Raw genomic sequence first — 18331 nt, forward strand, 5'->3', positions numbered from 1 at the left:
TGACCTGAGATGCTGCATGTGTGTAAGATACTTTAAATACGTCTAGGAAACAATATAATATAGAACTGGGAAATACCTCACATTAGTAGAATAAACTCTGCTAGATTCATGTGTAAATCCACCGCTTAATGGGAGTCAGACGTGTACATTAGGAAGATCTTGTATTTGTAGTAAGGAACACCAGATTCCTATCAGTAATTTCCCCTGCAAAAATTAATATTTACTTTCATATATTCAGTTTTATCAATATTTCCTTACAAGGCAGTCTCATTGGGGGCAAAATTAGGTATGAGTATAGTACAAAGATCAGGTTTCTCTTTCTCCATTTTTAATTGATCACTTGGCATTCATACAAATGCACTTAACTTATTTGTTTTATTTTAATTTTTGCAGTTCTCTGGAGTTGGAACAATGTTCTCTCAAAGTACTGGAGCCAGAAGGAAGCCCCAGTTGGAGTCTCCTGAGACTAATGGGTGAAAGGGGTTGCACTGTGGTGGAACTGGTGGAATTCTTACAGGCCCTGGAACACACAGAGGCTCTTCAGTGTCTCAGTCCTCCAGGTTAATTTTCATTCCTAAATTCACCATCTATATGCATTATGCTGGAAACTCACTGGGGTGAAGGGTCCTATAGTGGGTAGAAGAATTTATAGGTAAAAGCTAGCAATGCTATATAAGAATCCAGAATAGATAGTGTTAGGAACAGGTGGGCAGAACAGAAGAGTCTGTTGTGACGACAATAGGTATATTTGGGAAGGAAGGCAGATTGTTTGCTTACTTAGTTATTTAAAAAGTAAGGTGGTGGATGTGGTTGTTTTTTACTACTGTAAGCCCGGCAGCCAGGACCACACAGAAGTCTGGAAGAGTGGATTCTTTTCTGTCTCGTGTATCAACAGAACTGTCACTGGTCTACACTTAAAATGTGGATCAACCTAACTGGGTTGCTCAGGGGTGTGAAAAATTCACACTCCTGAGTGCCTTAGTTAAGCTGACTTAACCCCCCCATTGTAGACCTGGCTAGGTCAATGGAAAAATTCTTCACTCAACCAAACTGCTGCATGGGAAGGTGGATTACTTATATCAATGGAAAAACCCTTCTGTCGATGTAGGAAGCATCTATGCTATAGAGGCGTAGTGCCCATACAGGCCGGGAGAGGGGAGGCAATTGCCCGGGGGCGCCCAGCCACTGCTGCCACCGCACTAGCAGCAGCCGGGAGCCCCAGGCCCTTTTAAAACGCCCGAGCAGGCTGCAGGGCTCCTAGGCCCGCCCAACCGCTCCGGGCCCTGTGCTTTGGGGGGCCCCGTGGGCTGACATGATTGGCCAGTGCGGTCTGTCCTGTAAGTGACAGGCAGTCCCAGAAGTGATGGATTCGTCACTTCCTCCCCAAGTCCCCCTAGGATGGCCCTGGCCCTGGGGCCCAGAATTGCTGTCGGCGGGCCTGTGCCCATAGTATAGGTATGGCCTAAGACTTCTGTCGACCTAGCTATTGTCTTTCAGAGAGGTGGATTAAGTGCACTGATAGAAAAACCCCTTCTGTTGATGTAGGAAGCATTTAAACTATGGCACTACAGCAGCATTGCCGCCATGCTGTAGCTGTGCAGCTGAAGTGTAGACATAACCTGAGTAAATTTATTAGAGGTCGGAGCCCTCGTTATTTGCAGCTGTCCTTTATTACACAAAACAAGGCTAACAAAATGGGGTGCTGATCCTTAATTTGGGTTCCTAGATGCAATGCAAATGATAAATTTCAACAGAATTCTTGTGTGTTAAAATAGCAAATCTATGAGGGAGACCACAATTGAGCAGTCATCTTGCTGAATCTAGTCTTTTGCTGTGTTTTAATAATGTCTCGTTATGAATTCTAGATAGTAACTAATGAGATTTCACAAACAGAAAAAGTTAATGCATGTACAAGAGCAATAGTCAGAATCATAGGTGAGTTTTGTACTCCTTGTCCTTCATTTATGAGAATAAATGTTTTTCATTACTACCTATAATGTATTCCAAAAACACATGGCCAAATTCTGTTTTGTTCTATAAATTGGCCCTCTAACATTAGTTTTTATAGTTTGAAACCTTAAATCTGTGAAGAATTCATATAGGAATTGTTGTTTTAGGAAAAATTAATCTTGTTTAATTAGTCATCCTATTCTGTTTCTTAAATAGGCTATGTGGGAATAACAGTAGTGTTTTAGATTCACTGTGCCTACGTTTTTACAATTGAATTATTGCTTTTGCCAAGATCAGTATTAGAACTGCAGTGTGTTGCTCTGTGTAAAAGGAGGGTAATGTGAAGCATTCAAAGGTATAATGAACTTTTGTGACAGCCTAAATGAAAGTGAATCTGTGTAAACCTACTAAGGCCTGGTTTACACTAGGAGTTTATGTCGAATTTAGCAGCGTTAATTCGATTTAACCGTGCAACCGTCCACACCAGGAAGCTAATTAGTTCGACCTAGAGGGCTCTTTAGTTCAAATTCGGTACTCCACCCCGATGAGGGGAGTAGCGCTAAATTCGACATGGCTATGTCGAGTTAGCCTATGTGTGGACGGAAATCGACCGTAGTAGGTCCGGGAGCTATCCCACAGTGCACCACTGTGTTGACGCTCTGGACAGCAGTCCGAGCTCAGATGTTCTGATCAGCCATACAGGAAAAGCCCCGGGAAAATTTGAATTCCTTTTCCTGTCTGGCCAGTTTGAATCTCAATTCCTGGTTGGACATCGGGGCAAGCTCAGCAGCACCGGCAACGATGCAGAGCTCTCCGGGAGAGGGGTCCATGCAATCTCAGAGTAGAAAGAGGGCCCCAGCATGGACTGACCGGGAAGTCTTGGATCTGATCGCTGTGTGGGGCGATGAGTCTGTGCTTTCGGAGCTGCGCTCCAAAAAACGGAATGCAAAGACCTACGAGAAGGTCTCCAAAGCCATGGCACTCAGAGGATACAACCGGGATGCAACGCAGTGCCGTGTGAAAATCAAGGACCTGAGACAAGGCTATCAAAAAATCAAAGCGGCAAACGGACGCTCCGGAGCCCAGCCCCAGACATGCCTCTTCTACGAGGCACTGCATGCCATTCTCGGTGCGTCTGCCACCACTGCCCCACCAGTGACCATGGGCTCTGAGGATGGGATAGTGTCGACGGGCAGTTCCTCGGCGATGTTCGCGGATGGGGAAGATGAGGAAGGGTTTGTGGTGGACGAGGCAGGCGACAGCGCTTACAATACTGCTTTCCCCGACAGCCAGGATCTCTTCATCACCCTCACAGAGATCCCCTACCAACCCTCCCCGGCCGTTAACCCGGACTCTGAATCAGGGGAAGGATCAGTCGGTAAGTGCTATAAACATGTAAACATTTATTTTTTAAAAAACAGGAATAAAAACTATATGAAAAGAAGGTCAATGTTTATGGGGATAGAACAGAAATCCTCTTGGGAGAGGTCCACGAAGCTCTCGTAGAGGTACTTGAAAAGCCTCCGCAGGAGGTTCCTGGGGAGAGGTGCCTTATTGGGTGCTCCGTGGAAGCACAGTCTTCCGCGCCAGGCTATCCTCACGTACAGTGGGAGCATTGCCTCGACGAGCATGGCAGCATAGGGCCCTGGTCTGTGCAGGGTTTCACGCAGCATGCGCTCTCTGTCTCTCTTAGTGACCCGCCTCAGGGTGATCTCGCTCGGCGACTGCTGCATCTAATTAGGGGAATTAGTGTAATGTTACTATTGGGAATGCTTCACTTTTCCTTTGCATAACAATAAGCGTCGTTTAACAGCCACGTGGTGGAGGCTGCAGAGGGGAAGCATACAGGGATCTTTCCCGGGGACAGCCGCGAGGGGGTGGAACAGGGTCAGAGTTTATGCTTTCCAGATTGCCTGCAGCAGGAGGGCACTGCTATACATTAACTTTTAAGCAGCCTAAACTTTACGGCTTACCAGGCCTGGCTGCTACACGGATTCTGCTGTCCTGCCCCGCTTGTCTGATCTCCAGTGCAAGACCCCAGGCAATGAAAGTGAATGCTGAAAATTTGAACTTGTCCTGAGAGCTCATGAGATAGGTGCCGTGTATGGTCTTGTTCACAGAGACAGACTAGACTGTGTTCAGTGTTCGCAAACATGTATCTTTGCAAGGAAATCACTTCCTTTTTCCCATCACACAGCTGCGGCTGTTTCCCGACCTGCCCCGGCATCCCCCTCACAGAGGCTGGCGCAGATTAGGCGGCGAAAGAAAAAGACTCGGGACGAGATGTTCGCTGAACTGATGGCCTGCTCCAGAGCCGAGGCGGCCCAGCAGAGCCAGTGGAGGGAGACCCTCTCTCAGCAGCAGCGCTCACACAGCGAATGGGAGGACAGGTGGCAGCAGGAAGACCAGCAGGCGACTCAAACACTGCTTGGCCTAATGAGGGAGCAAACGGACATGCTCCGGCGCCTTGTGGATGTTCTGCAGGACCGCAGGCAGGAGGAGAGAGCCCCCCTGCACTGTATCTGCAACCGCCCTCCCCTGCCACAAAGTCCTGTCCCCCCCTCACCCAAAATAACAAGAAGGAGGGGCGCTAGGGGCCGTGAAAACTGTCACTCCACCCCAGCAGAGCGCTCATGTACCAAACAGCTCTCATTCCCTAAAGTATGAGAATTGCTTCACTTCCTGGCTCACCCAATCCCAAATCCCAGTTTCATCCCCGAACTGTGTAGTTGAGTATTAAAAATAGTTTGCTGTTAATTACTGTTTCCGTCATGTTTCTTTGCAGAAGACTTTGTGTGAAGGGGGGGGAGGGGTTTGTTAATTGCATAGGACAGCCACCATTACCAGAGTACAGACATGGGGGCAGGATCAACAGCAGGTCACACACAGAGTGCAGTCACTAGGCACCTGGGTCACTCTGGGAGGTGTCTGCTGCCCCAGGTCAGTCTGGGATGTGTATGCTGCCCCAGGGTCCGAGCACCTGGCATCCACAAATGGCAAGGCAGGCTGCCCTTACCATGCCCTTCCACCCCAGCCAGAGCCATCATCCCCCTACACCTACTCACCCTTCCCACACACCCCTCACCCCTTCCTGCAAACCCACCCCTTCCTGCACACCCTCCTGTAACCGTCCTCCCCCCAGAGACCGCTGTAGGAGCAGGAGCCTGTCATTCCTCGAGTGTAGAAGCGGTCTGTACATCACTGCACACCGTACCCACCACAGTCTGCGTCCCTGTTTGAACCCTTTAACGCGAATTCGTTAGTAAAGAAAACTTTGTTAATTAACAATGTTCCAATAACTTTATTTTGAAACGTCTGTTGGAAGGGGGGAAACCTGGTGAACGGGGTATGTAACCGCTGAAAAAAGTTAATAGTAACTGAAACAGGGGCAGGTTCAGCTTCTCTGTAAAGAGACTGGACAGTCATAGGTTACCCTGCTCTCTGAGGAACCTAGCTTTCAAAGCCTCCCGGATGCACAGCGCTTCCCGCTGGGCTCTTCTAATCGCACGGGTGTCTGGCTGAGCGTAATCAGCAGCCAGGTGATTTGTCTCAACCTCCCATCCCGCCATAAAGGTCTCCCCCTTGCTCTCACAGAGATTGTGGAGCACACAGCAAGCTGCAATAACAATGGGGATATTGGTTTCGCTGAGATCCGAGCGAGTCAGTAAGCTCCTCCATCTCCCCTTGAGACGTCTGAAAGCACACTCCACCACCATTCTGCACTTGCTCAGCCAGTAGTTGAAGAGCTCCTTGTCACTGTCCAAGGCGCCTGTATAGGGCTTCATGAGCCAGGGCATTAGCGGGTAGGCTGGGTCCCCGAGGATCACTGTAGGCATCTCCACATCCCCAACAGTTATTTTGTGGTCCGGGAAGAAACTACCTTCCTGCAGGCGTCTAAACAGACCAGAGTTCCTGAACACACGCGCGTCATGAACCTTGCCCGGCCACCCGACGTAGATGTTGGTAAAACGTCCCCTATGGTCCACCAGTGCTTGCAGCACCATTGAAAAGTAGCCCTTTCGGTTAATATACTGGCTGGCCTGGTGGGCCGGTCCCAGGATAGGGATGTGAGTCCCATCTATAGCCCCACCGCAGTTTGGGTCCCATCGCGGCGAAGCCATCTATGATGACCTGGACGTTTCCCAGGGTCACTACCTTTGAGAGCAGTAGCTCAACGATTGCGTGGGCTACTTGCATCACAGCAACCCCCACGGTAGATTTGCCCACGCCAAAGTGGTTCGCTGCTGACCGGTAGCTGTCTGGCGTGGCAAGTTTCCAGAGGGCTATGGCCACTCGCTTCTGCACACTCAGGACTGCTCGCATTCGGGTGTCCTGGTGCTTCAGAGCAGGGGACAGCAAGTCACAGAGTTCAAGGAAAGTGCCCTTATGCATCCTGAAGTTTCGCAGCCACTGTGATTCATCCCAGACCTGCAGCACTATGCGGTCCCACCAGTCCGTGCTTGTTTCCCGGGCCCAGAATCGCCGTTCCAGAGCATGAACGTGACCCATTGCCACCATGATCTCCGCGGCGCGGGATCCCGTGCTTTGTGAGAGGTCTGTGCCGCTCTGACACTTCATGTCCTCACTGCGCTGCCGGAGCCTCCTCGCCCGATTTCTCAGCAGCTGACTGTGGAAGAGGTGGACGATAAGGTGCGAGGAGTTGACAACGGCCATAAGTGCAGCGATGATCGCAGCGGGCTCCATGCTCGCAGTGCTGTGGCATCCGCGCTGTCACTGACCAGAAAAGTGCGCTAACAGATTTCCCGCTGGCGCTGGAGGGAGGGCAGGAGTGACGGTTGAATGACGACAGTTACCCAAAACCACCCTCGACACATTTTTCCCCCAGCAGGCATTGGGGGCTCTACTCAGCATTCCAATGGGAAGCGGGGACTGTGGGAACTGTGGGATAGCTGCCCAGAATGCACCGCTTCCAATGTCGACGCTTGCCCCGTTAGTGTGGACTCACAAAGTCGAATTAGTGTCCTTAGTGTGGATACACAAATTCGACTTCATAAGGTTGAATCCACAAATTCGACCTAAGTTAAATCGAACTACTCTTGTAGTGTAGACATACCCTAAGACTGGGTCTACACCCAAGACTTTTGTAAGTATAGCAATGTCAGGTACGGAAGTGATTTGGGGAGATGGGACAACATTTCTATACTGGGAAAATCCCTAGTGTAAGTGGAGAAATGTGGGTTTGACAGAAGTATCATTAAGTGGATACATAATTGGTTAAACAACCACAAACAAAGCGTAACTATTAATGGAATGACGTCAGATTGGAGAGAGGTCTCAAGTTGGGTTCCACAGGGATCTATTTTGGGCCTGGTGGTGTTTAACCCCTTTATTAATTATCTGGATGTAGATATAGAGAGCATGCTGATCAAGTTTGCAGCTGACACAAAGCTGGGGGGTGATTTGCCAATACTTTGGACGATAGAGCTAAAATTCAGAGGGATCTTGATAAATTGGAGAACTGGGCTGTAGACAACAAAATGAAATTCAACAAAGACAAATGTAAAGTGCTACACTTAGGGATGAAAAACCAAATGCACAAATACAGAATTGGGGAAAACTGGCTTGGCAGCAGCACTGTTGAGAAGGATCTGGGTGGGAGTTGTGGTGGATCACAACCTCAACATGAGTCAGCAATGTAATGCTGTTGCAAAACAAGCAAATGCAATTTTAGGTTGTATTAACAGATGCAGAGCATGCACGTCATGGCAGGTGATAGTACTGTACCGCTCTAGTTGGCACTGGTTAGGCGTCAGCTGGAGTACGGTGTCCAATGTTGGTCACTAGTGTATAGAAAGAATGTAGAGAAACTGGAAAGGATCCAGAGGCCAGCGATAAAGATGATTAAAGGGATGAAATGCAAGGCATATGAGCAAAGGCTGAAGGCTAGTTTGGAAAAGAGGAGATTAAGGGGGATATGATAGCAGTCTTCAGATACTTGAAAGGCTGCCATAAAAAAGATGGAGAAAAGTTGTTCTCTTTTGCCACAGAGGGCAGGACAAGAGGCAATGGATTCAAACTACAGCATAGCAGATTTAGATAAAATCTCAGGAAAAACTTCCTAAGTGTAAGAACAGAAAGACAATGGAACAGACTGCCTCAGGAGACTGTGGAAGCTTCTTCACTGGAGGTTTTCAAAAGAATGGCTCGGATGGTGAAGACAGGGCCGGCTCCAGACCCCAGCGTGCCAAGTGCGCGCTTGGGGCGGCGTCCCGCGGGAGGGCGGCAGGCGGCTCTGGTGGACCTCTCCCAGGCATGCCTGCGGAGGGTCCGCTGGTCCCACGGCTCCGGTGGACCTCCTGCAGGCACGCCTGCGGATGCTCCACCGGAGCCGTGGGACCAGCGGACCCTCCGCAGGCACGTCTGCGGGAGGTCCACCGGAGCCGCAGGATGGGTGACCACCAGAGCGCCCCCCGCGGCGTGCCGCCGTGCTTGGGGCGGCGCAAATCCTAGAGTCGCCCCTGGGTGTAGACACAATAAATCCTGCATCTTGGCAAAGGATTAGACTAGATGACTCTTGCAGTCCCTTCTGTCCTTATAATTCTAAGTGCAGTTATACCAACATACAGTGCTTTTGCCAGTATACCTTGTTTTGCTTACTGAATCTGTAAAAGCTATATTGGCAAAATCACATTTTTGATGGTATAAGCTGCATCTACACTAGGAGGGTTTGCCAGTATAGCTATAGCAGCAAACTTTTTCTAGTGTAGACCTGGTCTGAGTGAAAGAAAGTGTAAAGTAATGAACAGGTGAAAACATGGGGGGTTTTGCTTTTGTTTTGGGTGCACAAGGAAGGAAGGAGAAATTTCATCCCCTAGGTTATGATTGTGGGAACATAAACAATGATCCGGTCATGCTCTGCAATAACAGTAGCCAGAGAAACAATTCATTGTGTGTGTGAGGAATGAGTGTGCCTGAGGAGGATGTTAAAGAAATTAAGATGGTCCTTACATTCCTTTCTCTAGATTACTTACTGCAGGCCCTAAAATGTACAGTCATGTGCAGACAGGAATTGAAATCTTAATGTGCCTATCTTGTTAGGGATATGCACTTAAGATAACAATCAGGCAATTTAGTAAGCTATATGCTTGTTGGAGTTAGACCTTCCTATGGTCGAGGACCAGTACTTCCTTTGATATTTTGCCTCCTTTGAGCAGGACGCAAAGAAGCTGGGTCTGTTTGCAACGTCCAGGAGATCTGTTTGGGATCTGATTAGACTTGAGGTACATTTACAGTACAATAAAAGACCCACAGTATGGCCATGGCTGGCCTGGGTCAGCTGGCTCAGGCTGTGGGGCTAAAAATTGCAGTGTTGTAGATGTTTAGGCTTGAGTTAGAGCCTGGACTCTGAAACCCCATGAAGGGGGCAAGTCTCAGAGCTTGGATTCCAGCTTGACCCCAAACATCTGTGATGCATATTTTAGCCCCACAGTCTGGCCTCTGAGCCTTAGTGCCACAGGTTTTTTATTGCTGCATAGATATTCTAAAAGCGTTCCTGGGAAGATAACTTTATTGATAGAAGAGCTTTATAATGGAACAGAAAGCTGTATTTGAGTCAGTTGGGTTTCCTATCCCCATGGGAGCGTGGCAAGGCTTTGTTTTGTCATCATCATTGTTCAATATTAGTGTTGATGGATAAATTTTTGAGGGGGTAGTTGGAAGTGAGCTGAATACCTGTTTGCTTTGAGATCTTGAATGACCGTGTCTTTTTGGCTCAGTTTGGTAAATTGCTGCAGTTTATGGCCAGTCGGGTCAGGCAAGAAAGCAGCATGCATTGGTTCGTTATTAATCCAGATAAAACTAAGTCTATATATGGAGATATACCTATCTCATAGAACTGGAAGGGATCCTGAAAGGTCATTGAGTCCAGCCCCCTGCCTTCACTAGCAGGACTAAGTACTGATTTTGCCCCAGATCCCTAAGCAGCCCCCTCAAGGATTGAACTCTCAACCCTGGGTTTAGCAGGCCAGTGTTCAAACCACTGAGCTATCCCTCCCCCCATTATCAGGCAGCCTCTTCCCTATTACAACCAGCTCAATATTAACCTTTCTGGACAGAACATTGAGCAGGTGGCAGCTGTCAGATATTTGGGTGCAGTGTCATATATAGTGCTGGAAGATATAGATGCTTGTATAGCAGCAGCTGCTGCTGCTGCTGCTATGTTTCAGCCCTTCAGTGGCCTCTGTTGAAACATTGTGATGTCAAGCTTGCTGCAAAGCTGTGGGTCTGTAGAACCACAGTTACACCAACTCTGTTTTTGGCAATGAAATATGGGTGATGAGGAAAGCTGGAAGAACATCAGATTAATGTTTTTGATTCATGTCTTTGTCCACTGCTTTATATTGAGTGACAGGACAAGATTAGAAATAAGGATGTTCCAAGCCAAAGCTAGCAACCACGTCTATCAGCACTGGTTTGGTTTCAGTGGCTTTTTTGTTAGGGACATATTAGAATGGAAGATCAAGAAATTCCAAAGTGTGTGTCAAGGAATGCTGCTACCCAGGTGATGATCGTAGGTGTCAAAAGCGTAGCTGGCGTGACAAGATAGCCAGTGATGGACATGAACTGAATATACAACCACACCACTTTAAATGCTTTGCCAGAGATCAATTTGGGTGGTGCTCAGTTTGCAAGGATGTCATGTCCCTTTGGGATTTCCCCTGATGATGACTGAGATGGACAAGATCAAGAGTCTATTCCTAGCATTGGGACTAATAAACAATAAAGAAAAGTTGCCTTATCCCGTCCCAAAAGATGTCACATCTGACAACTTGATAAATGACTAAGGGGGACTCTTTGGATAGGGTGACATCTGTTCCTGTTCATCAGCATCCTTTATCACATAAAACCTTAATACAATTTATTTTAATAAAGTATTTGACATTGGCAGCAATGTCATCTAGGTGATGCTGATATACTGTTCTCAGCCAGCCCTGTGTTGATCTCAGTCTGGGTATGTCTTCACTAAAGAGAACTCAAGTTACCTACGTTAGAGTTACAGCCCTTGAGTTAACCTAGCTTGAGTGAGAGTGGCTGCTCTGCAAAATAACACTTGAGTTGCTGTGTCCACACTAACACTGCACATACTTGTGGGTAGCACTAAGACTTCTGGGGACATATGCAATGGGTCTTAGCGCTGTAGTAATCTGAGCTGCACTATGAATTGGTCTGCAGTATAATGTGTGAGAACATGTCTGTCCTTTCTGGGCCAGTGGGGGGAATCATGGGAAGTCACTGGAGGACTAATGGCACTCAAGCGCTGCTAGCCTGTATCCACTCTTCAGAGTGGTCATGTGAGCAGCTGAGGTGCTGTGCTCACTTGAGCTTTTGCCTGTGTCTTCTCTTGGGCGAGCCAACTCAAGTTTAATGCACCACCACATTCAGGCCATTGTCTACAGCAGTGGTTCTCAACCAATGTACACCGAAGTCTTCTGGGGGTACATCAACTCATTTAGATATTTGCCTAGTTTTACAAATGGCTACATAAAAGGTACTAGCGAAGTCAGTACAAACTAAAATTTCATACAGACAAAATGAGAAAGTAACCAGTTTTTCACTAATAGTGTGCTGACACACTTTATATATCTGATTTTTGTAAGCAAGTAGTTTTTAAGTGAGGTGAAACTTGGGGTATACAAGACAAATCAGACTCCTGAAAGGGATACAGTAGTCTGGAAAGGTTGAGAACCACAGGTCCACACTACAGATCCCTTGCTGGTATGGCTGTGCCAGCATAGCGGTTCCGGCAGACCCTGCTAGTAGAGATGTGGCATAAGCTGGAAGGACTTCATCTGCTGACATAGCTACACCTTCGCCCCTAATAACATTGCTGGCAGAACAGCGTGTCTGACAACATAGCTGTAGTTGCATCTACATTGGAGTTTTGCTGGTGTAGCTGGCTGAAGTGTGTGGGTTGTTGTCCCCTGCCATGCACCTGCCCCTTCTCTCACCCGCTCTCCCCCTCCCCCCATGTTCCTAGCCCATATCTGTGCTGGCAAAACTTTGTAGTGTAAACCAGGCCTTAAAGCAGGGATGTTGGGTGTGTACACAAGTCAAAATGGGGCAACAATCTAGTTAAGTATGTAGTGAAGACAAGCTCTCAGAGTCTGGGAAGAGCAGTTACAGTTTTAGCAACCTGATCCCTATTGCATCTCATGGTTGTAAATCACTTCCTATCAGTTGTGGCGTTGGACCTGAATCAGAAGAAGGCACAGTGAATATATCCCTATGTTGGTGACTCAGCAGGACGCCCAAATTGGTATGACTTTCCAGGACCCACTCTCAGCTCTGCTGATAGGCCAGCCTATGACAATATGTAGTTCATTCTAGAGTGAGGACGCTACAATCTATCAAAAAGGTGTAACCTCATCTATCTTGTTTAACTAAGGGTTATTTGGCTAGATCTGCTGGCTTAGAGTGGCCCTGATAATTCAGACCCCAAGGTTTTGATAAAGACAAAGCAAATGTTATGACTGGTTCTAACAAACAGCTTTTATAAATAGTAGAAATTTCCTGGGTTGGGGTTCTGTTGTTGTGTGTTAAAGAAAAAATAACTCCTGATAATTATCCAGGTTTTTATTCTCAGAAACTTGGATTGGCCCTGAACTTTAGGTTAAAATGTACTGGTAATTCCCTCAGTTTGATCTGATGATCCAAGCAAGGCTGATTGCACAAATTTACTTGAATGTTGTGTATGTTTCTTTTTTTAAAATTGGTGGCTGGATCATTTAATGTCACAATTGAGTAGCTGTCTCTGTTAATTATCATGGGTGTTGCTATAGACTTTTCTTTCTCAGGTTAGTTTCACCCTAAGCACACTTTTCCTGAACTTGCACATTATCTGAATAACCTGTTAACTATTAATGCTATAGGGTAGTCTCTTTGAAAGTGATGCACCTGTGCACTGAAGACAATGGAGTTGCACAGGTATAACTGAGGGCAAAATTTTGCTTGAAGAATCTTCTTACTGGTGGTAATGCCCAAGAAAATGGACAGATTTATCCATCATCTTCACATGTATAGCATATTGCTACATGTGCCTCCATCAATGGCTTACCTGTCTGCTATCTCAGTTTCCCCCCAGCAAAACTAAAAAAATATGAACCCTCCCCTTTTGGGATAACAAAAATCCAAACAAGATCTTCCTTCCCTGTGTCATTCATTTGTCCATTCTGTCTCCTGGAGTTCTGTAGTAAAATCAACAAACCAAATCCAAAGAAGAAACTTCCTTCTCAGTTTACTGGCTCCTTATCCAGGAAGGACAAGGGCTCAATTGGCAGACTGTGCAATAATACTTCCCAGCCTTCTGTAACCTCAGTGAGTCAGGCAGAGGTATTTGCTGCCTAAAGTTCTCTTCCCATGGCAATGTAGGCAAGTCAATCTGAATTTGTTCAATGTTGAGGTTGAGTTTATTCAGAACCGACACTTGTAAACTATGTAGAAATCGGTGAAAGATGACAAACAGAAATAATGACACAGCAGTTTTAGCCACTTTTCAGGGTAAAACCACATTTTGACTTCTGCATTTCATCTTTCAGAGGAAGTTCGTGAAGCAGTAAAACCCATTTGTAATCTTACAAAGTAGTGCAAAAATTATACATCTTAAAAATTTTCTTATAGTAAGAGGGTAATTGTATTATGCTAAAATATTTACTTCAAGGTGAAATTATAAACATTTACAGGAAAACAAACTAAATTTTGAATCAGTTTTCTCAGAACTTGCTAGTGTTACTGTAATATCTCCACAGAACTTGGTTTTCTTGCATATTAAAATGTTAGTGACAACTGGAGCTGATTTAAAAGAAATTTCTGGAAATTTTTGGAAATTCAGAACATTTTTTTTAATGCTTGAGTTTGTTCCAGTTTTTCTGTAGAAGTATTGACTATTTAAAAAAAAATCTTTTTCAAAATTTACATTTGAAAATTAAATGATTTACTAAAGTAATTTATAAGGTTCCCATCACGGCTGTATCTTAGGCCTGGTCTACACTAAGAAGGGGGTTCGAATTAGGGTACGCAAATTCAGCTACGTGAATAGCGTAGCTGAATTCGAAGTACCCTAGTTCGACCTACTCACCCGTCCAGACGCGGCGGGGTTGAACTCCGCGGCTCCCCCGTCGACTCCGCCAACTCCTTCTGCCGAGGTGGAGTACCGGAGTCGACCGCGGCGCTTCCGGAGTTCGAACTATCGCGTCTAGATCAGACGCGATAGTTCGAACTCCAAAAAGTCGAACTCTCCGCGTCGAACCGGCAGGTAAGTGTAGACGTACCCTGAGTGTCTCACAAACCTTTAATGTGTCTACCTTGTAATCACTTAGAGGATAATAGAGTTGTAAGGAATAGCCAGCATAGATTTGTCAAAAACAAATCGTACCTAACAAATCTCAGTTCCTATTTTGACAAGGTTTACTTGACGGGGGGAAGCAGTAGATGTGATCATATCTTGATTTTTAGTAAAGCTTTTGATACAGTCCCACATAACAGCCTCATAAGGAAACTAGGAAAATGTGGTCTAGATGAAATTACTATAAAGTGGATGTGCCACTGGTTGAAAGACCATGCTTAAAGAGTAGTTATTAACTGTTTGTTTCCTGTCAAACGAGGATCCTGCCGGGGTCCATCCTGAGTCTGGTACTATTCAGCATTTTTATTAATGGCTTGGATAATGGAGTGAAGAGTGAGAGTGTGCTTATAAAATTTACAGATGGCACCAAGTTGAGAGGTCACAAGCACTTTGGAGGAAAGGATTAGAATTCAATATGACTGACAAATTGGAGAATTGGTCTGCAATCAACACAAGTGCAAAGTATTTCACTTAGGAAGGACTACTCAAGTGCACAGCTACAAAATGGGGAGTAACTGCTAGGTGGTAGTTCTGCTGAAAAGGATCTGGGGTTATAGTGGATCACAATATGATGCAGTTGTGAAAAGGCTAACATCATTCTGAGTATTAACAAAAGTGGTGTAAGTAAAACATGGCAAGTAATAGTCCTGCTGTACTCAGCACTGGTGAGGCCTCAGCTGGAGTCCTGTGACCAATTCTGGGTGCTACACTTGAGGAAAGATGTGGACAAATTTGAAAGAGTCCAGAAAGCAACAGAAATGATAAAAGGGAAAACCTAACCTATGAAAACCTAACCTATGAGAAAAGATTAAAATAATGGATATATTTAGTCTTTAGAAAAGACCGAGTGGGAACCTGATAAGTTTTCAAGTATGTTAAAGGCTGTTGTAAAGAACAGAAGGATCAATTGTTTTTCAGATCCACTGAAGATAGATCAAGAAGTAATCAACAGAAGGGAGATTTAGATTAGATATTAAGAAAAACTTTCTAATTATAAGGTTAGTTAAGCTCCGGAATAGGTTTCCAAGGGAGGTTGTGCAATACCCATAGAATATCAGGATTGGAAGGGACCTCAGGAGGTAATCTAGTCCAACCCCCTGCTCAAAGCAGGAGCAATCCTCAGACAGATTTTTGCCCCAGATCCCTAAATGGCCCCCTCAAGGATTGAACTCACAACTCTGGGTTTAGCAGGCCAATGCTCAAACCACTGAGCTATCCCTCCCCATCATTGCAGGTTTCTTAAAAACAGGTTAGACAAACACTTGTCAAGGATGATCTAGGTTTACTTGGTCCTGCTCAGTGCTGGGGCTAGATTTGGTGATTTATCGAGGGCTCTTCGAGCCTTACCTTTCTATGATTCTGTGATTCACAATACTCCTTTAAGGTAGGAAAGTGCTATTATCCCCATTTTTACAGATGGGAGACTGAAGGACAGAGACTGAGGGCATGTCTACATGAGGAAGCTATTTTAGGATAAGTTAGTGTGAATTTAAAGTGTTATACGCCTCTACCCCTATATAATGTGATCCGATATAACACGAATTCGGATATAACGCGGTAAAGCAGCGCTCTGGGGGAGGGGGCTGCACACTCCGGCAGATCAAAGCAAGTTTGATATAACATGTTTTCACCTATAATGCGGTAAGAGTTTGTTTTTTTTGGCTCCTGAGGACAGTGTTATATCGGAGTAGAAGTGTAGCTTTTCCACAATAACTCCCCAGTGGACACGTATATTGGAGTAAGAGTATCCAGATGGGAAGCTATTGCAGAATAGCTTATTCCTTACTAACTATTCTGGTCAATTTCCCCAAGCAGACAAGCCCTGAGTGACTTGCCCAAGATCACAGTAAGTCTGTGGTACAGCAGGAAACTGAATGCTGGTCTTCCAAATCTTAGGCTAATGCCCTAAGCACTGGAGACCTTCCTTCATGTCTACTTTCCTCATTTTGGAAACAGTCTCACCATGTGACTAGACTGATTAATCAAAATAGGGGGAAAAGGCCCTCAACACACACACATACACACTTTCACCAAAAAGCCAACAGGTGAATGCATATATGTACACTTAAAATTTTTGTCAAAAATGCAAAAAACATTTTTGGAGGAAAAAAGGTCTTCATGAAAATTCAGTTTAGAAATGTCCCTTTTTGACTAAAATAATTTTTGTTTGATAAATTCAACCATAGATAACAAAAATAAGGTATATTAGTAACATATCAAGAACAGAACAAAACATTTTAAGGGCCTGATTCTCATTCATACTGAGTCCCCTACATTCCACTGTGGCAGTGTGTTGAGGCCCCATAGTGGGTGTAAGTGTAATTTGTGAATTCCTTTATATTTAATACATATTTTAAAAGAACTTGCCTAATGTACAAAAAGTTGAATCCTTTCTCTCGCAACAGACTCTCAACCTCAAGTTTGTTAAAATTGTGGTAGTAAAAATGTTAAATAAGGGAACAATTTTTAATATTAAAAAAACCTTATTTAATCATCCATGTACCACTTACAACTAAACTTCATCACTGTATTTAAAATAAACAATTGACAATTGTAAAGTACATGCAGTAGGTAGACTGCAAAAATACAACAGCACAGTTCTACTCGTACAACAATATTTAACTTACAAAAGACAAGTGGAAGCAAGTTCATTCTTGTTACAATGTCTTAACTTCTCCTTTTTTTTTTTTTTTTTAAAGGTATAAAGATTGTTGTACAGCCAGACCCTAAGTCAGTACTATCTGGACGAACAGTCAAGCTATGTTGTTGGGCAACTGGACATCCATTTCTGCATTATCAGTGGTTCAAACAGGAAAAAGAGGTAATAACCAAATATAGGAAATATCAAGAATTCGATGGAGGTATTGCATAAAAGTCAGTCTGCAGAATATAAAACCTTACAAAAAACTGGAGTCCATCTTCCCTCCTCCCCCAACTGGCTCAAAGATATTTTTAAGAACATTTATGGTGAAAGTTTCCAGACTGGCAACCCTCCAATAATCAGCAGGGTCACAGAGCCGAGCTCTTCTGGCCCCGGGACTGCAGCGGGGTCACAGAGCGGAGTTCTTCAGGTCCCAGGACCACTGCGGCTGGAGGAGGTATTAGCTCCTGCTGGAGGAGCTCTGCTTTCCCTGCTGTGACACGCCCCCACTTTTTTTTTTTTTTTTTTTGCTATAATGGTCATATGGCTTGGATCCCCAGGGGTTTGTTATAGAGAGGGTGTGCTGTCTTTCCTCAAAACATAATGTGCTTAACGTGCCCTTCCAAAAGCGGTCAAATTTTAAATTCCTGCACTCGCCCCATGTTCCTATAGCCTGAGTAGCATTCCCCAGTTAAAAAGGAACACAACTTTTCTCCAACATTTCCCCCCTCTTTTATCCAGGCGTATCTTCCTGTAAGAGGAATGCCTATTGATGAACCCTTATATTAGCAATTATATTAAAGTCCATTTTTAAGATGTAATGTTAGGTCACTTTGAGGCCTCAAGCAACATGTTAAATTAGTTTGATCCAGATAGAGATTGTCTCCATGTTACTGAAATGTGTAATCAATGCACTATTTACTATACATTTTTTATTCTTATCTGGTAAAGGTACATTTATTTTCATGTATAGTCTTTTGTTGCAGCCCCAAAAAAGAGTTCTAACAGTTTCCAGTTCAGAGTTGGATATGTCTGCTTATGACAATACTGATATAACATGAATGCTGACTGGGATAATGGTTTGGGAATCCCGTCCAGCTATTTGTGGAAGGATAAGGATTCAGAATTGAAGTTCCTGAAACAATGTGCACTCTAAGAAAATTTCTAATGTCTCTTTATTTAATAGCAGCAACACCAATCTGTCCTTGAATCAGTATTTTGTCTTTAAGATATTAAAGGCTGAGGACAAGATTTGTCTCTTCTGACCGTTTGAAATAGGCTTTAAGAATATGTGATAGTAGTCAGGAGTACTGTCCTTGCTAGATACAAATATTCTTATGTTTACTCCAAACCAGCACCAGTCAGTTAAGTTTTTCTGT

General features: G+C 44.9%; 1 protein-coding gene across 3 annotated transcripts in view; it reads left to right on the forward strand.

Moving 5' to 3' along the window:
• The window catches only part of MALT1 (MALT1 paracaspase), a 72355-nt gene that overhangs the window by 3537 nt on the left and 50487 nt on the right, over positions 1–18331 (forward strand). For all 3 annotated transcript variants that reach the window (XM_039543206.1, XM_039543203.1, XM_039543204.1), the window contains exons 2-3: positions 394–560; positions 17011–17132. In XM_039543206.1, the coding sequence (XP_039399140.1) occupies positions 394–560; positions 17011–17132 (289 nt within the window). The remainder of the gene's footprint in view (positions 1–393; positions 561–17010; positions 17133–18331) is intronic.

This window comes from Mauremys reevesii, linkage group 6 (assembly GCF_016161935.1).
Source record: "Mauremys reevesii isolate NIE-2019 linkage group 6, ASM1616193v1, whole genome shotgun sequence".
NCBI classification, from domain to species: domain Eukaryota; kingdom Metazoa; phylum Chordata; order Testudines; family Geoemydidae; genus Mauremys; species Mauremys reevesii.